Below are 24,356 nucleotides of genomic sequence, written 5' to 3'. Positions count from 1 at the left end.
AATCCCGGGATCGGTGGAGAGAATTTTTTAAGTGTTCACAAAATATATTTGTTCTACATGACGTATATACGTACCTAAATCAATATATTTATTTGTACAATACCTCAGAGACTTTATTTGATTTATTACATAAAATAATTTAGATAATAAATGTTTGTAAAAAATAAAATAAATACGCACTCTTGATTGATTATTGCGACGCAAAATAATAACGAAATATTAAATAATATTGCATGCATGATGAACAATCACTTAAAAATATAATGAAGTATTCGTTAATTTTCCATAAGTAACGACTCCCGTAGTATTCATAAAATGTAATATGTATATAATATATTTATATTCAGAAGTTTCTTACTCTTTTTAAGTTGTTTTTATGTAATTTTTTACAAACATAATACGCTTTTTTATAAGAATTATAATTTCAATTCCAGAATTTCGGAATCAAAACAGTTAACTTCTGCGCTACATGGGTATGTGATGTCATAATATGTTATTATCATTTTCAAAATTTCGCTAAAACTGAATATAATTATATGAAAAGTAGTGAAAATTGAAGAACCTATAAACTACAAGTATAAAGGCAAGTAATTTTATTAATTTAATTGTATTTTATGTAAAAAACATTTCAATGCTCAGTTAGTAGACTAAATTGTAATTTATGCACGGTCTACATTGAAATGAATATGTAATTGCTTTGTTTTTTGCATGTAAATGAAATCTGGCTGAGCTCCAATTGATATGTGCATATTTAAGGCTGCAGATTTTTAACGGATTCACCAAAAAAGGATTTTCCCTAAACGAGAATACGTTATTTAAGTTCATATATTTTGAATTTTTGTATCAATTCACATAATGTTACAAAATCATTGTAACATACTCCATGTCACGGCTGTTCCATATTATTTTAACAATCAAAATAGGGAACATTCGTTGCTACATTGAAATAAAACTCGATTTTAATATGCGTACTTTTGCGTACAACTGTATGAGTGAGTGTATGGGCTATCTTTCGAAATATACGTATTATAAAAATATGCCACCACTCGACAGCCAGCCAGAAAAGGAACAAGAAAAGTCGGAGGGATTCCGGGTGAGACAAGGTAATAAACAGGCGCGATTTAAACATTGTTGGAGATATTGATGACAGGAAAAAACAGATTAATTCCTAAATCCTGCACACGAAAAGATTAATTATAGAGGAAACCTCAATTTTATATTATTCATGTTTTTAGGTTAATTTAAAAATACTATCTGATTGAATGTAGAAATAATAAACGGTTGAATTCGATTACATAAAATAAGACTTGAACATTACTGTATGCAATAAACATTGATTAAACGTACCTATATTTAATATAACAGAAATGTCTGTAATAGTAATATGTTTGTTTGTTTAATTTACTTTTACTACTTACCCCCAACTGACAACTATATGTATAAAATATGATGTTCATTTGTTTAATTTACTTTTGCTGACCGACCCCAATTGATATAATACATAATGACTAAATCAAAAGGTATCAGTTTTCATAGTGTTCGAGGAAATATTCGATGCGATTTATGGGTCTGTTTGCCGCATACACTTATTTCTAATGTTACATATTAAAAATAATGATAATATTATGTCTTAATTAAAAAAAAAACAATTAGCTATTGGAGATTTATTTACACTAAAATAAAACGAATGCGGCCGGTATAATATTCAAGGAGGTATTCGATTCGATTGGACTCCAGCGATCTGTACATTGCAATACAATAAAATAAATGTCTACAATAATAATATGTTTTATTATAACTTTCCCTCTGGATAACTATTAAGGTGTGTAATTTTAGTCAATGAAAAGACCTCAAAGTACGATTTTATTAACATAAAAAAATCTAGTCGTATGAAATAAAAATGTGCGAGCAGAAAATATAATATTTCAAAGAACCGACTTCTATGGATCAGTGGACCACCATATATAAAGTTTCGTCTTGATTAAAAATAACCGGAGTAATGAAAAATTGTGTTCTGTGTCGTTTTTAATTAGAATTTAGAAAAATTGTACCTAGTTATTGGATAAAAAATGATGATTAAAATGTAATGTTAATATGTTATATAAATGTATCATTTGTCCGGCATAATTACATGTTATTGTAATTATTATTAAAGGAAACCGTATTATTATACTATAATTAATTATTTTTCGTTTATTAGTACAAATTTAATTTATTAGTTGACTGCGCAAGTAATTAAACGAAGGTTCTATTTTTTCTTATACAAATTCAGTAATTAGTTGGATTATGAAAATATCACATGCAGGTATGTATTGATCATCGGGTAGTATTGATGAATAGTGTTGTATTCATAATATAAAGCGATAGTTCATGCATACCTGCTACGGACCATTTCTTTCCCCGCATCCCGACAAAACCACTGGGACCTTTTCGCTTTTCAAAGCTGTCCCCTCCCCACGAGAGCCTCTCAGCCAACTGTTGCAGGTCCTCCGGAGTTTCTTGCGACATTTTTTTCCCTCTCACACCGACAAACTTTCCTCGGAAAGGAAAATCAAAGGGCCCTTTCTTACCTCGCATCCCAAAGAAGGTAGACGTTGATGGCAGTTTCTTTCCGCGCGTACCATAGAATCCAAGTCCTGGAGATCTTCGTTGCTTTTGATCAATATTGATGATATTATCACCAGAGTTATAAAGACTACCGTGGTTATCAGAATCAAGTTCGTTAGAAAACCCCAGAGACTGAACGTTTGGGTGTTGTTCTGGGTTAGTTCTTTCGTCTTCATTATTGTGAGTTGATTCGTCAAAAGCTTGTAAATATTCATCACTTAATTGGACGTCTTTTTTACCTCTCATTCCTTGGAAGCCTTTTGGAGCACGCTTTTCTTGGTAACCATATGCTGGAAATTCAAACTGGCGCTTTCCTCTCATTCCTTGAAATCCCATAGGTGCTCTTTTCTCCAAATATTCACCGGCGTCGAAAAGAAGATCGTCGTTTTGTAGTCCATAATGATAAAGTGGTCCTGTATCCATGAGGCTATTTTTTTTACCACGCATACCTTGGAAGCCCATGGAACCTCTTTTGGAAGCAGCAATTGCTGCCTGGGCTCTCGAGAAAAATGTTGGATCGATATTTTGAGGGTTCAAGAATATCGAGTTATCATGGATGCTTGAGAGGTAAGCTAATTTATCTGCGTCATTTTCCATGAAATTGTCGTTTCCATTAGGATAGTCGATGCTTTTTTTGCCTCTCATTCCTTGGAATCCGGACGGTAATCTTTTGTTTGCTGCGTCGACGCTCGTCAGGGTGGCGAGAGTGGCGACGAATAATGCGACCCACAGTTTTGGAATAGACATTCTGGAACAAAGAAGAAAGGCCAATAATTAGTAGAGAAAGCAAAGAATCTAAAATATAAACAGTAAAAAAAATGAAATGACTATTTATAATTATGTTAATAGTATAATATTATATTTCTTTAAGGAAATTAGCTCAAGATTCATAAGCATAACTGTGACTGAATTACAAAACTTTTGCAAGAATAATTTCATTATTTTCAAACAAAAACAAATTCAGAATTTATACGTAAGCGAAAATTAAAGAAAAGCTTTTCTAAACTCATGAATTATCTCAAAAACAATCAGTAATAAGTGGCGACATCTAAATGAGATTTTGCCATGTATTTATTTAGACACCTATTTATAATAGTATAACCAGTACATAAGTAAAAAGACTATAAAATATTCTAATTTTTTTAATTTTCTATTTCACCATTATAATACATAATTATTATAAAGAAAAAAATAATATTATATAATACCCATACATTGGTTACAATGCGATGTAACTATATACCTATCAGTGGCATGTGGTGACTTTTTGGTGGGCACCCTATCATAAAAAATACACACTTATAAATTTCCAACTATAAATTAAGGCGGTCAGAGTAGAAGTGGCGTAGCCCACAAAAATGTCTAAACGGAGTTGACCTTTGGAAGAGTTTCCAGAGGTAATAGGGAACCTCTTCCAATGGTTAACTCCGTTTAGACATTTTTGTGGGTTACGCCACTTCTGCTCTGACCGCCTCAATTATTGTCCACATTTTGGGTTTTGAATTTTGGGTTCAAGTTTTACACTTTAAATGATATGTTTTTCTTTATTACTACTCAAATGTAGATCAAATATTTTTAGGCATACTCCGAATCCAAAGCAACTATGGACCGCACGTCTGTGATACCTACCAAATATATTTTAAGTCTTAATTAGAAAAATATTATATTAAAAAAAAACTGTGTTCGTAGTTCGCGGAGGTACGAGGGTCTGATGCTCAGAGGCCGCTCTGCGATTAATTTATTTAATGAAATAATTCGTCATTTAATGTGTAGGCATATCTTATGTTTCATAAAAAACTGCAACTGGTTGCAAGTAACTGCATGTAAATAATGATTTAGCTACCTTCTCATTGATTCTAAGCTTTCTTAGAGTTGTCTTACGGCTATCTTTTTTTCACACGTCTTATAAGCATCCGTTATTATTTGTTGAGTGTATCTATATTATACATATGCAGTTTAGCTTAGGTTTTGTCCGAAAGAGTCAGCCACTTGGAATTGAAAAGAATCTCGTAGTAGGCTCGCCTCGTTAGTGTTTCTTTACACGAGGACGTGCAATCATGCATTACATATTTCGAAGCTTTTTAAAAGCTCGCTGCATTTTAAAAATGATTCCACACTTGCAAGTAGTTGTGTGATTATTTAAATTTGTAAAAAGCTGTCGTTTCATACGCTTTTGATTTTAAGTAAAAATCTATGAAATTATCCCAAATAATACATATTATATTATTTATTATAGAAATAACGTAATTAAAAAAAATCAGAAACATACATATTCGAAAAAAAAAAGAAAAACAAAATTGAAATGAGTGGAATCGAACTCACGTTTTTCACTTTCCGGGTGAGTGCTTTCACCCCTAAGCTATCAATACGTCTATGATTCGTGCGAATTATTTCTTAGCTATCACTACGTTTTAACTGAATATGTACCTACTTACAATTACACTAATCAATATGTATTTTTCTGAGGTTTTTCAAAATTATATTATTTCTATAATAAAGAATCTAATATTCTTAAAACCTTATGTATATTCAAAATTGAATAAAAAAAAACGATAGACAAGTAATATTGTTTTGATTTTAGTGTATGTATACAATTCACGAAAATAAGAAACCCTTGATTGTTGTCGACTATTAATTGCCTTCTAATTCATGATAATTGATAGAATTTATCTTAACTTGAATTATTGAAATATTAATACTCATTTTGTGCAGTTTAAATATCATTGCACAAATGTTTTTAATTATTGCAATTAATGAAAAATGTTAGAATAAAGTAAAACAATCATATTCGCTATTCTACCTATTCGCTAATATGATATGACAAAATAATTACAAGATAAAAATAACTTTTTATATACAACGTTTTTAAATTTTCTCTTGAATTATTATGCTCAATATGCTCAATATGCTCAAACTTGTTCTTGATATGAAGTAAAGAAAAAACAAACAAACAAATATATAGAATACTGAAATTTCATTTTGACATTTCATTTTGATTTCCACAGTAACGCACGTATATATTAATAATTTTGTTGCTAGGACCACCCAATAATAGTCTTTTACTTTTTACGGATCTTTATGAAATAACTTTCCATACAAAACAGAATTAACTGAATATGAATTCAATTCTGCTTAAAGATGGCTAAAAGTATTAAAAAAATGCATCGGCATCGTGTTCTGATATATTCTAAAAGTTTCAAATGTCTAGCTAGTCAGGAAGTTAGTTAAAAAATCGATTGCAAGATTTGTACTGGACAAGGAACCACCGGACAAACAAGAATACGAGCTAATAAAATCGTTGTAATAAGCATAAACTTATGTGATATATGTATTTGCCTATTTTTTACATTTTTTGTAAGCGTACCATGTGCATATCAGTTTTTGTATGAAATTTTGTGCACATTATTAAATATTAATATTAAATTATATTATCAAACTAGGAATTACTTTATAAAATGTACAAAAATTATAAAATAATATTACGAGTGTATGTATTTAATTACACATTCGTTTTTTATGAAACGTAGGTTAGCATGCAATATTTGCATTTTATCGATTAAAAAACATCCACGTGAAGGTAGGTTCCTGCTGTTGAACAAACATAGTTTTAATTGAAATGTATGTTATTACTAGTATGTATTATAAATATTCACTACTCATGACATTTACTTTCCAATTAATATCATTACAGAGATATAATCAGACTATAAAATGTTTAGACTTTTTCGCTTGAGAGTAACTGGGTTATCGAAAATATTATATTATGTAATCGGTAAAAGATTATATTCGCGAATATTCTAAATCGTTTTGGAATTATATGTTATGGTAGATTTTTGAAAATGACTAGACATGGAGCGGCAGAAGCATTTGCTGGTAACTTTAGGTCCATCTACGCAAGTAGTATTCAACAAAACCCTCATGCGGTCCCCAATCCGTTGACACCCTCCCAATTGATGAGAGTGACGTGTTTAGGTGTATTTAAAAACTAAAGAATACTTTAGCTTTGGGACCGGATAATTTAAAGGGCTGTATCAACTTTGTCAAAGACCCACTTTCATATATATTTAATGTCACAATGGAGGCAGGTATCTTTCCGGAAACGTGGAAGATATCAAAGGTTTCTCCAATTCATAAGAGTAGTGCAGAGTCATCAGGAGAAAACTTTAGGCCACCTAAACCAGCGTAAGTTATTGAGATGATTAAAAAAATATTAATAACCATTTCTTTGCTTTTTCATACAGGGTGGTTGTTAGTAATTTTGAAAAATCAAAAATCACGTCATAATTATATTGTGTTCTCAACGGGAATTGAACCCAGAGCTCCCGGATGAAAAGCCAGCACCTTATGCACTGCACCACATGAATCGCCTATTGAGATGATTATGAACGGCATGATTTTTTAAAGAACTGAGTCATTTATAATGATTGAACAAAATGGATTTAGAGTAGGCCGATCAATGTAAACAAACCCGATGGTATTTATCGATTACCGTTGACTTTTTTACAATGATTTTTTGAAGGATTTAACAGAGTCGATTACGACATCTTGATGAAAAACTCCAATTAATTGGATTGTCGGATCGACTTCTGAAGTTATTTTGTAAGTTATGTTAGGAATCGTCATCAATAATAAAATTAAACCAATTCTGAAAATCAAACCACGGTAGGTATTCTACTATCCAGTAATCTATTTTTCATAACTGATAATTCGTCTGATACAATCAGTGCGAATAGCATATTACAAAAAATACTCGGTTTTCTTTCAATAATTGGTGTATGCTCCAGATTTAAATTAATCATATTTTATATTATTATGTTGTTGGACTGTAAATATTTAGATTCATTGCAAGCGACAGAACTCTAAATGAAAAAGGTCTGAATATAACTTTTATCCTACAATAGAGGTGTCACTCAACTTCAGCGAATCGATAAATTGTGAATGTATTAACGTGAAATTAATGAATATTTCAAATTCTGTTTTACATAACTACACTTCACTTAAAGGAAATTTTGCATAAAACAAGCGACTATGTTCGAGTGAAATATTATTCTCATGTTTTATACATAAATCAATACAGCTTTTAGCATGATTGTTGCGCTATTGTAAAGTTTTGATATAGGCCTACTATGCCTTTAAGCATCGAAACAAATAAACATATGGCAATACTGAAACAAAAGATGACAACAGAGCAATCTTTTGTTATAGAAAAGTCACAAGATGTTTTGTATAGTGCACACGAAAAGTTTTCAGACGTAGAATTAAGTCAGATTGTTTTCCATAAGACATAAATACTACGTACCTTGATAAATAGTAATATTTAACTATTTTATATAATGTATGAGTTAGTGTAGGTTTATTGAAAAGGCATTGGTTTACATACATTTGCATACATTACATTGGCATAATTTCACTAATTTTAAGTGTCAGTACCTAATTAGTTCAGAATCTTATAAAAATAATATTCATCGCAAATATAATATTAATATTTATCCTGATGCTACATCCTTATGCGGGCCTTGATCTCCTCCAGCATCGGGCCTGGTTAAAGCCGCTTCTTCCCAGCTTAGGACTCTAGAGGACTCGAAACTATCCCTTCATGTCGTACGAAGTCGACCATGTCTTTGTTTGTCTTCGCAAATATAATATTATGTAGTATGTACAGATACTTTGATCTGCAAGTATGATAATATGTATTCCAAAATTAGTAAATCACTATTACCACAGCGCGGAGGTTGGTAGTTAGCCTTTCGCCAAATTCCCTCGTGCCATATGCTACATCTAGATCCAACAATCAAGGTCATGAAAACGAAAATAATTTCAAGTGATGGTTTTGAAACAGCTTTTTTTGTTAATTATTTTACGTAAATGCCAGTTCAACTAATATAATAACTTTGAATGAATTTTACCCAGGAAACTGGATTTGATCTCGTGACACAGCGATCAGAAACACAACGCTCTAAACCTGGCTTCATGTAGGTACCTACATTATGTTTAACAATAGTTATATTATTTGAATATTGGTAAACTGGACATACGAAATTATAGTAACAAGAGCTTAAGAAGCTCTCGACTTTTTTTAAACATAGGCTGAAGATTTTTTTTTCAACCAATGTGGTCTAGTGAGGTCAAAAGGTTGGAAACCTGTAAAACGGTTCATATTATAAACCGTATAAACTACTTTTGAATATTATTGAATTATCTATCAAAAGTATGTGAATTCTATAATAAAATATATAATAAATACAAAATAGAACAAGATGTAGATAGTACAGACAGAATACATTTTAAATTTTAAACGGAATTGCAATAGCTTTTCAGCTATTAAATATCCATTTGTTGTAGAGAGACGTCTGTATTGAGAAATAGGGAAAAATAAAACACGACATGCAATAATATTATGATACATGATCCCGGACAACCTGACATCGACCATATTACAAAGTTCCTACATATTTATCAGCCCATATTTTTTGAACTATGACAGAATAGAGTGATGTCGAGTAGTTTGTAAAATTATGTTGTTTTTTAAATTATATGGTATGCCTTATTGATAACTATTGCGTTTAAGCAATACGATACTAATTTAACACGACTGGCCGTGATAGAGAGGAGTACTTCAAATTGGTCGATAATATTCGATAACAGAATACCTACTACTAAAAGTATACTATAAGGTTTAAGAATTCTATATTCTTTATTATAGAAAAGAAACATAATTTTGAAAAATCTATTTCTCATTTCAAATCGATTGTTTTGGTTCGGCCAAATATCAAGGCGTTCCAGTGTGTCTAATATGCCATCAATGGACTGAAACCGTATGCGGTTTCGAACCGTGTGCCATACTAAGCTTATATTTTCTGTTCAGGGAAATATATTCTCACAAAGTATATTATAAGCATCTGATCGTATCCGTTTTTAGTTATTAGTAATTTAGTGAAAATATATTTTCATGAACAAAAATTATAAGTTTAGTATGGCACACGGATCTAAGCCGCACACGGTTTCAGTCCATGGATGGCCTCTAAGTATTCCTGAGGAAGTGTGGCCATCAAGCGTAAGCGTTTTTTATAAATTTAAATTGTAATACTACATGAATAATAATTGTAATAATAATATTGTAATAACAGTTTAATTATTATTCAAATATTTAAACGTAAATCTAAAGAAGTCTCAAATGAGGCTTCGTAGCTTAATTAAAAAAAGGCAATCTGGTTTGTGATCAATTAAATTGAATGGTATTACTAACTTAACTGTCACAGACGTCGGGCTCAAGCAAATTTTTTATTATTGACGATCTTGTACTTATGAATAATGATTTTTTTCAATACTGAATATACATACGTAGGCTTAAAAATATTTAAAATTATTACAATGTTTTTGTATTATAATAATAATTTTTATTTTCATTTTGTCGGTGACCATTAGTTTTTTAATAATCATAATAGTGACAAAATATACTGCCTGTTGAATGAAAGTGAACGATTACAACTAATGAAGAGAATTACAATACATGCCTACTTAGACAGTGTGACATTATATTCTAACATTATATGTATTATATTATAGTAATATATGTATTATAATAAGTAATGCATGGAAATTTGTTTGGTATATGACTTTACTTGAAAATTTCAAAATAAACTGAAAATGTTCAGATCTTTATATTATTATCTCCACAGTACCTACGACCCTGATCATCAATGGTCAGATAACATATTAGTTATGATAATAGACCCAATGATTTCATAGTATTTAAGGGTGTCATCAGTTTTTGACATAATACCTACATTCGTTAGTAAAGTGGATATACAAAATACAAATATAGCTTTTATTTATTGAATATGTCGATGCAAACTTTTTGAAAAAAAACCGATAACAGAACTAAAATTTAGTTAACATTCTCAGATCAAATTATTATTTCAGTTAATTCATTAGACGTATAGTATACAAAAAAGTATCACAAAACCGTGTGATTTCTCTGATGTTTCCATTTAACATACATACACATAAGAAAACTAAACATTAGTTTTATGAACATAGAATGTTATTTATTTTAACTGCAAACAAAGATGTTATTTTGCAATATTTCAGAAATGAAAAACCTATCTCTTATTCAGAAACGTATCTCCGAGGCTTCCATTGTTTTAGAGAGACGAAGTAGAAAAGTTATTACAATCGCAATAATGTAATGTACGAATGGAGTCTAGCAGCAAACAGTAGAATTTATAGGTAAGGAAAGATTGTCTCTGTTGAAACACGTAAGATACAATCTTGCAAAGTGGGCCATAATTAGTCATTTAAAAAGATATAAGTAGTAAATAAATAAAGTTTACAAAAAGCTAACGTCACATTGCTACTAAAAAAACAGAAAGACAGAAAGATACACGTTTATGTGCTAAGATATTATATCGATAGTGCTAAGTCAAAAAGACGTTAGAGAGAATTTTCAACTTTACAAAAGAGAAATTTGAATCAAGAATTTTATAGGTTTCATAATACATTTTTTAATAACTACTATGCCAAGAATTGGTATAACTTCATCGTGGAATAACTCATTGTGAGGCACTTTTGGAACCTTGAAGTTGGCATTCCAAATAATATTATATAAACTGAAATCATTTTATAGTTGAATTAACAGCTTTTAAGGAGGAACAGTTATTAACCATTAACAAACCCATTAGGTTCTCACTGTTATCATGATTAGCTCATTTAGATATAGCATTCCTGATACCCTTTCAGCGTGGCACACTCTATACTTAGTATATTAATTTACTAATTGAATCGATATGTCTAATTATAATTTCAGAATAAGATAAATGAAGATCAAGATACATGTTCAATATAAAATGATTATAAACTCATCGTAAATAGTTCATCGTTATAGATGAGGCCTTTTGAGGCAGTGTCAGATACATATCAGTATATTATAACGTTGTGGTATTTATATTCAATCCTGAATTTATAAAAAAATCACAAACAAAGATTTTTTTAACATAGCTACCTACATAATTTAAAAACACGTCAATTTATGTACTAGGAAAAAAATAAGATGTCGGCGGGATTTGATCCCGCATCCATCGAATTCGCGCTAATATGTTAAATAAAGAATGTTACTTTCTCAAATCATTGAAAAAAAAGTATATTAAAAATTTCTCTCTTGGAAAATGCTGCATTGCCCCAAATTTTAAATTATATTTTATACACAACATGCAGCCTAATTGAATTCAAAGGAAAGTTAAAAACGAGTGTATATTATATTAGGTGAAAATTATTTCGTTCAAACATTAATAACTTAAAACGTAATAATAAAATCATTAATAAAATAAATCATAATTATGTTTCAAAAGATTAAGTGTTTACTTGGTGGTAATTTACGTTAGTTTTTTTCAAACGTGTTTATTAAGGGGGGACATGCTCAGCGTAAGTCAAAATGGAACTTTTATTGCATTTTCAAACCATGATCCTGGACATTCTTTAAATGTTGTAGATAATCTATTTACACAATTTTGAAGCCTTATTATCCTTTATATTTATTTTAAACATTTGATGACTGCATAAAGTATTTTTATTACGTAAAATAGTATTCTTTTAAACCTCTCGCTCTAATGTTTTAGAATATAGTCATATTTCAGTACGTCCATGTGAAGTGGTGTTAAGATTTTTTGTATTTATTAATTTTTAAAAGCATTTACAAAACCATTAGTAAAATTTATGTCGACATTATTATAGTGAAATATTTATAATAAAAAAATATATTGATAATCTCTGTGATCCCAAATTTGACAAGAATTAGGCATTTTATTATTCAAAAAATGGGCAAGATTTACACATTTAAAGATAATTTTAAAGATATTGATTGTAAGCTATGTCTTTGACCATTCAAATGTGATAAAAATTTTACGAATAATGTTTGCTTTACCTAATGACCTAAGAATAAGGTAGTATTTTTTTGAAATACACTATTTCTATTGGCATTTCCCAGTGACTAAGCTACAACATACGGCCGTAGCCATAAATTGATAAACGATAAATGAAGTAGGGAGTAAGATCATGTTAACGCGCGTGTTTGAACATGTACCTAACCGAATTTTTTTTAAAACGGATTTTTTTATATGGTGAATACCAAGAGATAATTACACTTAAAAAAATGTAAGTTTGTCTTTAATTTTCAATATTAGTATTCTCCATGAGATCGTATCGTAATTAAAGAGGTAGCTGTTAACCTTTTTCTATATAATAGCATATAAATAATAATAACATGTAGAATGTAATAGAAAAAATAGAAGCATAAAAATTTTTATTATTGCTTTTTTAAATTTATTAAATGATGCATAGTAAAAAAATATTTTGTTTTGACTGAGATATTTTAGTCACTACGTTTTCGTTAGTTATCGGTTATTTGGAAATAATAGATCAGAGAATGATTAAGATTATTTGGGAGCAAACTAATATAAAATATATCTGTACACTTGTTTAAATGGCGATATCATGTTATTATACTTCAAGAAGAAATTAATTTCCACCTACTCGTATAATAATTAATAAACACTGTAAAAATGATAAAAATATAGTATTTTGAATATTTCTCTGCAGTCATGTGAAATTATCGTTCATTAATTATTGCATCATGACTACACCATATATAATGAGTTATGTGTCGCAAAAACAAACTGTGTTCAAACTGGAATGGTATTAAAATTGTTTTCAAAGTAACGAAAATGGGAGTTAGGAAGGAAACCTATAAAATGAAAGGTGACTAAACCAGTATTGACTACACGGTACACAAGGTAAATCTAAAAACTTTTAATGCCTGAACGCTATTATGATACTAATTACGTAATTTTAATATTATATACAATAAAACAAATTATATCAATTGAAATACTTTAATAAAGATCAGGGCCAGCTCAATCAGATTTACATTATGTTTCTCAACTAATATAAAATTTATTAACACAAATTTTCTATTTACCTATTACCGATCATAATATATTATAATAATTATTATTCTACAAAAGAATATAGGTACTACAAAAAAAAATATTTATGAGAAAAGTCAATCAATTAATTAGATATTAATAAGATAAAGATAATTAGATACTCGTAGCATTTATTTGATAGAATATGATTTTGAAGCACCGTAATATTAATTTATTAATCAGCTAAGATAAAGATCTCTGTCCTTTAGGTTTCGAGACATTTGCACTCTGCTTTGAGAACAGTGACATAAATTGATCATGGTTTGGCTGATAAAACAGGTGTGCCGCTCAGATGAGTACTTGAGACAGCGAATAAGCATAACAATTTAAAGAGGTAATGCGGTCGCTTTTTTGATATTCAAAGTATTTAGGGGACACCTAAGATTTTTTGTGTTCCCATATAGTTATATTAAAATTTTATATTGTTATTTATTGCATATTCTATATAATTATGTATGTAGGTATATTTGACTATTTTTTTATAAATAAACCTTACTTGGAAGTGATAAAGAAGATGAAACTGATACAACGTAGAAAGCTAGTTTGCTGGTGAAGAATATATATGTGTGTATTTTGGGACCAGTATCTTTCGTAAATGTGGATGCTAGGTTGCAATGCAAACAATCAAAAGAGTGACGCTATATCAAAATTGCAACTAATTTGGTAAAACAAAAACATTGTCAATGCGAGCAAAATACGTCTGGTTATCTTTAAAATTTGAATTTATTTGCATCCAAGATTTAAACGGTACAGGTAGAAATAAAACAAATACTAGACCCATTTGAAATGTAATGCTGAAGACAAAATGGTATGTCTCGTGGACTGCCAAACAAACAAACTAGTACGTCATTAGCGAAATTTGAGATACTTGCGCCGGGATCTCTAATTTTTTAGTCTTATAATCCGTAGGGAAGACCCAAACCTAGAGGTTTTTTACTAACATACTCTGTATGTTATTAAATGCAAAGAGGTGCAGCCAACTTCTGGAGACGTCTGTCCGACGAACAAATCAACCCTGACATCATCGTCAGTTGTTACGACGAAAAAAAAGAAATTACATAAACCATATATTTTGGCCGATAGATATTTTGGTTGTCACACTAATATTAAATTATTAAGGCTTATACTTCAGCTGATTTCTAAAAAAATCGTGACTACTCGACGCGCAGATTGTGCAAACGAAGCGTGACGAACAAAACATAATTTAACATAAAAATTAAACATGCGTCCATTTAATGTTATGTTTATTGTTATTTAAGTAATAATAATATATTCATTGACATGTTTTGTTTTTCGAGTAAATACGTAACGTTTTTTTCGTTTCTTTACACGATTTACGAATTAATTCCTCCGACGCCATCACAAAACAAATTGACGTGCTCACAGGTCTACTATTGCTCTCCGATTGGCAACGCGGGCGAAATTACGTCCCACCTACTGTTGAAAATTATTTGCCGTTTTACTGAAGTATGCTCTTAAGACTAGTCGTGAAAACCAAATTAGCTACTCGTATAAAGAATAGTTTGTAGAATTTATCAGGAATAATATGTGATAAATAATAGCATTAGAGACGTTACAGCAAAACATAGTTATTTATCAGGTTAGATTATTTAGAAAATCATCTTCAGTTTCTCAAAAATGTGTCACCAAGAGTAATTCCGCAGCGAAGTTACATACGATGAAACCAATAAAATTCTTTTGTCGTATTTTGTGTAAAATTGTCGTTTACGCCCGTTTGGCTTAGCATTTCGAAGTTATATTGCTGCAAAGATTATTTTAAGTTCAACACTTACTTAAGTGAAAGAACAAAGCATTATCATTCTTTTGTAATCGGCTATAAATACCACTTTGAACTAAAATCCCTCCTAAATATGTGACGATTTGCAAAAGAGTTTGAATAAAGCATGAGGTTTGCTCGCTAGATGACAAAAGCCCATTAGCATCGTCGCATGACTTAAGCAGCTCCGAAGAATCCTCAAACAAAACTTACCTATGTGCATACTTGATGCGCCGTACGTGGGACAAAGTGCCGAATTAAAATACGATGGAATATAATATTATCTTTTCTTAATATAATAAGTATGTGTAACATATTATATATATATATATCAATTATCGTATTTCAAATAAAAATACCAACTCCACTAAAAAACTTTAAAAATTCAAAAAAATTACTATAACTGGTAAGTACTAATAAAAAGTTTTGTCGCAAATGTACACTTAGTTTTCATATTATGTACTTCAATACACCATGATAAGATGCCTAAATAAAAGGTGTTAGCTATCAATTCTTGGTGAAAAGACATTGTATTAATTAAAATAAAACACAATAGTTAATATGTACTCATTCCATTTGGTTTAATAGTAATCTGTCATTGAGATGCTGTTAATTTTTTTCTCACCAATCAGGGGATTCCTTTGTTATACTTAATCTAATTTATGATAATTGAATGAATTCCTTATAATTTGCATCTTTAAAATATTGATATTAATTCTATGCAGTTTATGCATCTAAATACAATTACACTAATGTTTTGCGTATAGCTGGGTAATTTTAATTGATTGATTTTAAACAGAGAATTTCTTAGAATTTCCTTAATTTATTGTCCATGTCTTCGTATTTGTAATCGTCCTGATTATTATTAAATTATATGGAACACGTTCTACATATTGTGTTATATTTTGATTAATAAAAATATATCGAACAAAAAATGAGATTAAATGAGTTATACCGTATCATCATTTTTACACTTATATTGTATTTTCACCAGTTTCACTATGTATGAATTTTAACAAAGTAAATGATAATTTACTTACTATTACTCAGTTCTAAAAGCTACTAGAAATATTATAGGTCTAACATAACAAAATATGTTTATTGATACGAGATGAATTACACGAGGTAAATAATTATAATTTTTAATATTATGTAATGTGTTATCGAGTATTTTTGTTTATGATTTATTTTTTAAATATATGAGATACCGAATTCAAAAATCACCAATCCAGTTCTGTATTTTGTAATTCAGTGATCGCAATAGGCAGCGCGAGCTTTGGAAATAAGTTAGAGTAAAGTTGCTTCTTTGTAAGCTTTATGTGCAGTTTTTTAAGAACGGCTTCACGTCAGTTGTTTCAAATTATACCCACGTACACGTTTGACCTGTTAACTTCCGATTTATAAACTTTCCGAGTTCGAAAAATGGCAATTAATGACAATTTCAAATTCTGTAGGTACATCTTATTTAATTGCTCTGAAAATTACGCAAACGATTTATTTGATTTAATTATTTTCTTTTGTATTAATTTGTACAACTTGTTATTGAAGTTTGTTTTTCCTTCATGTTTATTTCAAGAAACAACGACTAATTACAAATACAAAATTCTGATGCCAACGGCCTCAAATCACGATGGACACAACGTGCATAATTAGATACAAAATTTTATGAAAACGAGGAAATCCAATACATTAACAGCCCACGTGCACCACGTAGGTCAAAATGGAGATTTTATGTTATTTTTAAACGTTGTATATATTCTTATATTTATTTTAAACATTTGATGACTGCATAAAGTATTTTTATTACATAAAATAGTATTCTTTTAAACCTCTCGATCTAATGTTTTAGAATATAGTCATATTTCAGTACATCCATGTGCAGTGGTGTTAAGATTTTTTAGGTTTATTAATTTTTAAACGCATTAGTAAAATTAATGTTAACATTTATATAGCTAAATATTTACGATAAACAAATATATTTTATAATCTCTGTGATCCCAAATTTGATAAGAATTAGGCATTTTATTATTCAAAAAATGGGCACGATTAACACATTTGAACATAATTCTAAAGGTTACTGATTATAAGCTATGTCTTTGACCTTTAGAATGTGATAAAATATCCTACGAATATTGATTGTTTTATAATAATTATTGTACCTAAGAACAAATATCAGAGCACACGTATAAAGTCTGAAACAAATGAATCTGGAATAAAAAATGACTACTTGGTAGCTCATCTCTTAATTAGCTTATTTTTTTTTCAACTTCACTGTTATATTACACTTACATTGTATTTTGAGATATAACTATATATTACATTTTTTATTATTAGCAACATGTTGTCTTTTTGACAATGTCATAATAATATACTGCACCAGTAAAAATAACATTGTTGAAAAACGTTCCAACTAAAAAAAAAAAAACAATTTAAAATAAAGCAATAACTTTCTTGTTTTTATTTCACTAACAATAAAATTGAAATACAAAAACAAAGCAAGGGTAGATGAGAACGTAATGATAGTTGAACTCAAATACATAGTCAGTTTATTAGTTACTTAGTAACGAAATGACAGTGAAATAGCAATGCAAAATAATATGTAAACTCATTTTATCTCATTTGACAGAGAAGTCATATTATGTTAAATTTTACGGCATTACATTTTGTTTTCATTCATAATTAACTTTGTCAAATTAATTGAATGATGTTGCACACAGAGAAAAATTAACAAAAATGCATGCTTATGTGTATTATCATTTTCAAGTGACTTTGGTCTATAATTCTTGAAGAAATTTTCAGGAAAAAAATGTTTAAGTCGTATGGGAATACACAGAGGTAAAATATTATGATCTTACTGAACAATAACCTATATACTACTACACTTTTTCCCCCTTTGATACCATGTCCGATCTTAATAAGATCATAATATGTGGAGTGTACACAGAGTGGAGGTTTGTGTTAACAGAATTTGTTTTTACGAGAAATAGATGTCAGCCACTTGCTCAACCTATTAGGTCCATACACAAATTGAAAAACAGTATGTCTACTTGCCTGACCCAGGATTTCCACTTAAACTTAAACAGTGTGTAATGTGTTGTAGTTATAATTTACGTAGTGCCCATACACACTTGCGGCAGGCCGCCTATCGTTTTTTGTATGCAAAGTGCGATATGCGGCAGGCCGCTGCGGTTAGCCGGCATACAAAAAACGATAGGCGGCAGGCCGCCGCGGCTAGCCGCGAGGCGGCCTGCCGCAAGTGCGTTCATACCTTTATAGTACATATAAAAACTCGCGGAAAATTATTGTTGTATAATATTCGCCTTAACTCAAAATTTTCAGGATAAACCGTATATTTATTTATTGAAGAAAACAACACATTATGGACATAACAAATCTAAATTCAAGACGTCCACAACATGAGATTTGCATTATAACAAATATTACCCTCACGAGAGAGAAGAAGAAAATATAAAAAATAAAAATAACATAAGTACAATCTTACACAGAAAAATAAAATTTCAAAAACAAAATACATAGCATATTATTGAAAATGTCTATGTCTTTGGGGAGCGCATTGGCTAGTACTGCACCCCTCGCTAATGGTGCCTTGAAACGAGGAAACGGTTCCGATCCAGAATAGATCACGGCTGCTGCGACCACGTAGGTAATTGACAGGCGCATGTAAATTCGAAGTTTTTAGGAAAGAAGGATTGAAAACTATCCCTCGCGATAACAAGCAAAAATGTCTCAAGAACAGAAGTGACCTACGAGATTCAAGAGAGTGAAAAGTATGCATGCCTTGTAAAAAGGCAGTTGGAAAATAATCATTTGACGAATTATGGAAAAGAAAATAGTTGTATTATGTCTTAAAATAAAATAAAATATGTTCAACATACATAATTTGAAAATACCTGAGTAAAGATTACCAGTTAATTTCATCGTAATTAGATAGAGCACCCGTAGTTTAATAATTGGTAAACAACATCGGCACAAATCCCAGTGAATACAGGTTCATATCGCGTTATGAGTCGTATTATTATTTTTCTCTATTAAATGTATTCAAGACGTAATGTATGTTTAATATAAAGAATGTTAGATTCACAAATCATGTGAATTATTCATTGAATAAAATAAATAGTTACAGTTAAGCGCTGGGTAGACGCTCATGCTTTACAACAAGCTCACATGCGCAAACCGATTTGTATCAGGAAGCCCGTGTGTTCGGACGGGAAAACTGTAGCTCGCGCAAACCGAAAAGCGTTAACTAAACTATACAGCGCAGGCAAGTTGCTGCCGTCTGGTCGGCGCATTAGAAATTTGATAATATTTAAAGGTTATGTATTACTAACAGGTAAAATAAGAAACAAATGAAGTTGTTATGTTTAGAAAATTCTAGGGAGTAAACTTAACAATGATGTTATTTAAAAAAAAATCGCTTGTCACTGTTATATTGTTAAGGATATGACTAGTTCAGACCAAGATACATTGAATCGGTAAACATTAGATATTCTATACAAACTGTTAGAAAGTTGTATCAACATTATTGTTCAGATACAAATAAATAAATGTCTATGCAATTTTGTTTTGCGACGCGGATGAAAATATTGTTAATGTATCGATTTATTTATTGGTAAGGATTACGCTTTAGGATGTGCGAGGGAATTCATAATATACTATATACATACCTATACAGAAAAAAACATCAGGGCTAAGAAAACCTGTGTTGATGCTTTGCACCTGACAGAGAAGGATTGATGTTTGACAAGCAGCTTTTTTAAAACGTGCCGCGAGTATTTCAAAAATGGTTGTATCCGCGACAAATGATGTCTTTATCAATCCATGCTCGAATCGCCGCGAATTATTCCGCAGGCGAGATGCTTGTCGCGAGTATTTTGCTCGTCCTCTGTAGGGCGCGAAATCATTAAATTGAAATACACATTACCATCAAATTGTATATATAAATCGTTTATAAATATGTTACAATGCTACTTACAATTCCATACAATTTGTTTAATAAAGATTTTGTCTAGAATTGCGTTGTTTAGGTAATGTTTCGTTCGTTTTAAAATTAATAATGATTTTGTAATATCTAATGTCAAAATGTTCAACCAAGTTCTTTGATTTGTATACAATAACATTAAGTACCTATCGTTTTAATTATACAAATATCCCTTCTGATTAAGATACTATTATTATCACTGTATTAAACAGTAGTGAAGGGTGGAGGTAGGTTGTGGATATCCGACATAAATAGTGCAAACTAAACTTTGTCAGTCATACTTACTATTTGTTTTCATTGCCGATGGTTCTTAAAATTCGATTAAACCTTGCTTAAGGCTATACCTCAGTTGAGGCATGATCTAAAAAGATCGTGGCTAGGAGATGCGCGGATTGTGCAAATGACGCGTGCCGAACGAAATATAATTTGTCATATAAATCCAACATGCGTCCATTTAATTTTCTGTTTATTGTTCTATTAGTAACAATAATAATATATTCATTGACATGTTTTCTTTTTCAAGTAAATAGGTAACGTTTTTTAGTCATCTTTACATGATTTAAGAATTAATACCCCCGTCGCCATCACGAAACAAATTGACGTGTTCACAGCTCGACGTTCGCTCTCCGATTGCCAGCGAGTCCAAAATTTCGTCGCACCTATAGTTGAAAATTATTTGCAGTTTCACTGAAGTACCGTCTTAATAATGTGATAACTAATCGCGAAATACAGCGCAATGCATTCAACTCATGATGGATACGTGAAATAAAGCTGCAGGTACCTACCTATATGAACGGCATTAGATTTCGAATTTTGGAGATGTATTATAAGTAGAATTATTCTAGATTGATGCTACCAAGAGCCAATATTAAGGAGAACGGGATTAGAAGTTACTAATACATCGTTATATTATTTATATCTTAACATTTATTAGAATTATTTATGTGTTGGATAATAATATGACATCTTTCAAATCTTCTATTGACTTTATATTGACTTTCCGTAATACTTAATATTTGGTAAACAGGAGCCAGTAAAATGGATGGCATATTGTATTAGAATAATTGATTTATTGTTGTATCAGTGTCAATAAGACATTATAATATAAGACTAGCTGTCAGTTACTGTTCAGTGTGGGAGCAAATGTTGTGTGGAGTTCGACTAAGTTTGTGACGTGGCAAATACAAAAATGAAAAAAAAAACTAATTTTTTCATTTTGGTAAGCTTGTATAAATGCTAATCAACAAAAGCCACATGAATAAAATAAAAGTTATGATTTGTTTAATTTCTTTGAATGAAAAACAAAATAAAATTCGAGAATAAAATTAACTTCAATCCCGCAAAATAAATTTAGATTGTACATTTTTGCGCGCAATCGTCCAGCAGTGTTTGTAAATGGTTCTTATATTTTTTCATTGTTTCTTTTATTTGGCTGTAGTGCTCCCATAGAAAATCGTTCTCGTCAGTACGGCAATGAAACAAAACACATCAAAGTACGAACTGTTTTGCGCAGAAATTGAAATAAACTGGTGATTAATTTCACAAAAGAGCACATCTTTATGTTCACCCACTGTAATAAAATATACCCGACAGCAATTTAGATTTGAATGATTATTTTGACACACATTATTATCTTGTATTAAACATATTATGTAATAATAATCATATTGTGACAATACTATAGTTATTTTAATAGCTGCCTCGAGCATTTGCTTCGCAAAGTTTAGTAGTTTTTGAGTTATAATAGAAAAGACAGATAAACAGACATAATTAAAAAAAACGATTAGATAATATCAAGTAAATGGCCACGGTGGCCGCGCGGCATAAGCGTTGGACTACAAAGCCGTGGGTCCCAGGTTCGAATCCTGGGTCTGGCAAGTACAAAAATTGTTTTTCAATTTGTGTGTGTCAGGGTATGGACCTAATAGGTTGAGCAAGTGGCTGACATCCATTTCTCGTAAAAAACAAAATCTGTCAATACAAACCTCCACTCTGTGGAGGCCCATATGATCCTATCAGGATCGGACATGGTCGAAAAAAAAAAAAAAAAAAAAAAAAAAATGGCCAAAACGCCAAAGAAAAATATTTTGAAACACAGAGAGATACTTCAATTTTATTCATTAGTACCTATATTGTTTAATATAAAAACAATTATACACTTTCTCAGAGTTCCCAGGCGCCTTTAGTATTGTATAGGGTTAAATTTGAGGGAAATTAATTTTCAGAAGATTTCATTTGATTGGATTAAAATTTGTCCGATTTTGCCTACACACAATTGAAGGAAATTCATTAACAATTATCAGAAAATTAATTGATTTATATTTATAATCATCCACTTTCTTTTAAATTATTTATTTAGGTGGTAATAATCTTTTTCATTCAATAATTTTCATTAGTCTGCTTGAAAAGATAAAGCTTTGTATTTTTTTTTACAAGATTGAAAATTATTATACAGAAGATTTAGGGACGTTGAATTCTATATTTAAAACTTTAAAAAATGTACTGGTATTTCATATTAAAAAAAACAAATAAATTATTAGAAAATACACGGACGTCAAAACTAAATTTTTGAGTAATTCTGCCATTTGAATCACAGAGTTAGTAAATATAATAGTAATAAGAATAGTCCCGATTCAGTAGTTTAATTGGCTATAGATCTCGCACAACTTGGGAAAGTTTAAAAATATATTTCAAATTTCGGTAAGCGACAATATAATATACTCGTACGTGATAATTAACTTTAAAAAAATGTATTTATTGGTACCTTGATTCAAACTACAAAAGCAGATTGCCAATATTAACGCAATTTGATAAAGCGGATGCAATTCCAGCTCAGCATCGTATTTTTTCAAAGTTTTTTTTGTAGGTATAATTGTAAATATAAGAAATCAATGTCTATTCTTTGTCGATTTTTTCTAGGGATGTTTTAATAAGATGTTATGTATTTGTAATTAATACGTATACTTTAGTTAAGATTTAGTCTAGTTAAAAAATGATTTTGGTGAAAAATAAAATATATATGACATATAATTAGTTAGATATACAACTTCATTATCTTAATAGACTGTTTGTCTAGAATACATTTAATTGGAATGTGAATTCGAAAGATGTTTTTGGCGGGGTTTAAAAAAAAGCTAGATTGGCCTGATGAAGTACCTATTCCTACTGGGACAATGTTGGTTGTGTAATTTTACAAATCTTGTTACTTTTACGCATACTTTGCTATAAAACTTATTACCATCGTTGACTGGGGCCCTTCATAGCTTCATAAAGTTACGTTCATAGTGGCTGCGTACTCCGAAAGAAACAATTATTTTGATTGACCAAAATTATTTTAATATTTAAAGAACATAATATTCATTATAAAAAATATATATTTACTGCTTTGATTATGTTTATTTGAAATTGTTTCGATTATTCTGGTGGAAATAATAATTAGTTATTATTAGGAGTGACGGTTTTACCGTCATTCTTATTGAGCGAAGAGTATAAGAAGTAAATAAATAGATACTCTTGTTTATAAATAAAAATACGTATCTTCTGAAAATGTCTTGTTATAAGTAAATAAATGGAAGAACTATTCAAGTTCCTTTAACTACCAATTCGACCTAATCTATATTATAATAATAACATCTAATCAATGAGAAGGATGAAATTGTTTATGTGAAGACAGATCATCATAATTTGGTTCCCTGGTTGTTAATTTTAGTTTAAGATGCGGTTCCACATCCAAAATCCTGTTCATTTTTTTTGACTTAATTAATGTCTACAAATGCCGAAAAACCAATTTCACATAGATATGGAGTTGGAAAAGGCAAGATGTATTCCAGGACTTCTTTTTTAAAACTGGATACACATGTTGCATTTGCAACCAGAATGATATTAAAGTACTCTTTGTATTTATTTTTCAAGAATCCGTCTGAAGCTAATTCCAACAATTATTGCTCTTCTTCCACATGCGATAAACCTTCTATCATTGATGTCGTATTAATGC

The 24,356-nt window shown here is 30.2% G+C and overlaps 1 protein-coding gene across 2 annotated transcripts in view; it reads right to left on the bottom strand.

Annotated features, from left to right (window-relative positions):
• The window catches only part of Tk (Tachykinin), a 138,095-nt gene that overhangs the window by 1,024 nt on the left and 112,715 nt on the right, over positions 1 to 24,356 (bottom strand). The window contains exon 2 of one of the 2 annotated variants that reach the window (XM_085957252.1): positions 2,379 to 3,355. In XM_085957252.1, coding sequence (XP_085813378.1) covers positions 2,379 to 3,354 — 976 coding nt within the window. In that variant the 5' untranslated portion in view covers position 3,355. The remainder of the gene's footprint in view (positions 1 to 2,378; positions 3,356 to 24,356) is intronic. The other variant, XM_085957253.1, reaches the window with a different exon arrangement.

Source organism: Rhyacophila brunnea, unplaced genomic scaffold, assembly GCF_057557595.1.
Source record: "Rhyacophila brunnea isolate RB1 unplaced genomic scaffold, BYU_Rbru_1.0 scaffold_6, whole genome shotgun sequence".
NCBI classification, from domain to species: Eukaryota; Metazoa; Arthropoda; class Insecta; order Trichoptera; family Rhyacophilidae; genus Rhyacophila; species Rhyacophila brunnea.
This window is presented reverse-complemented; position numbering and strand designations above follow the sequence as displayed.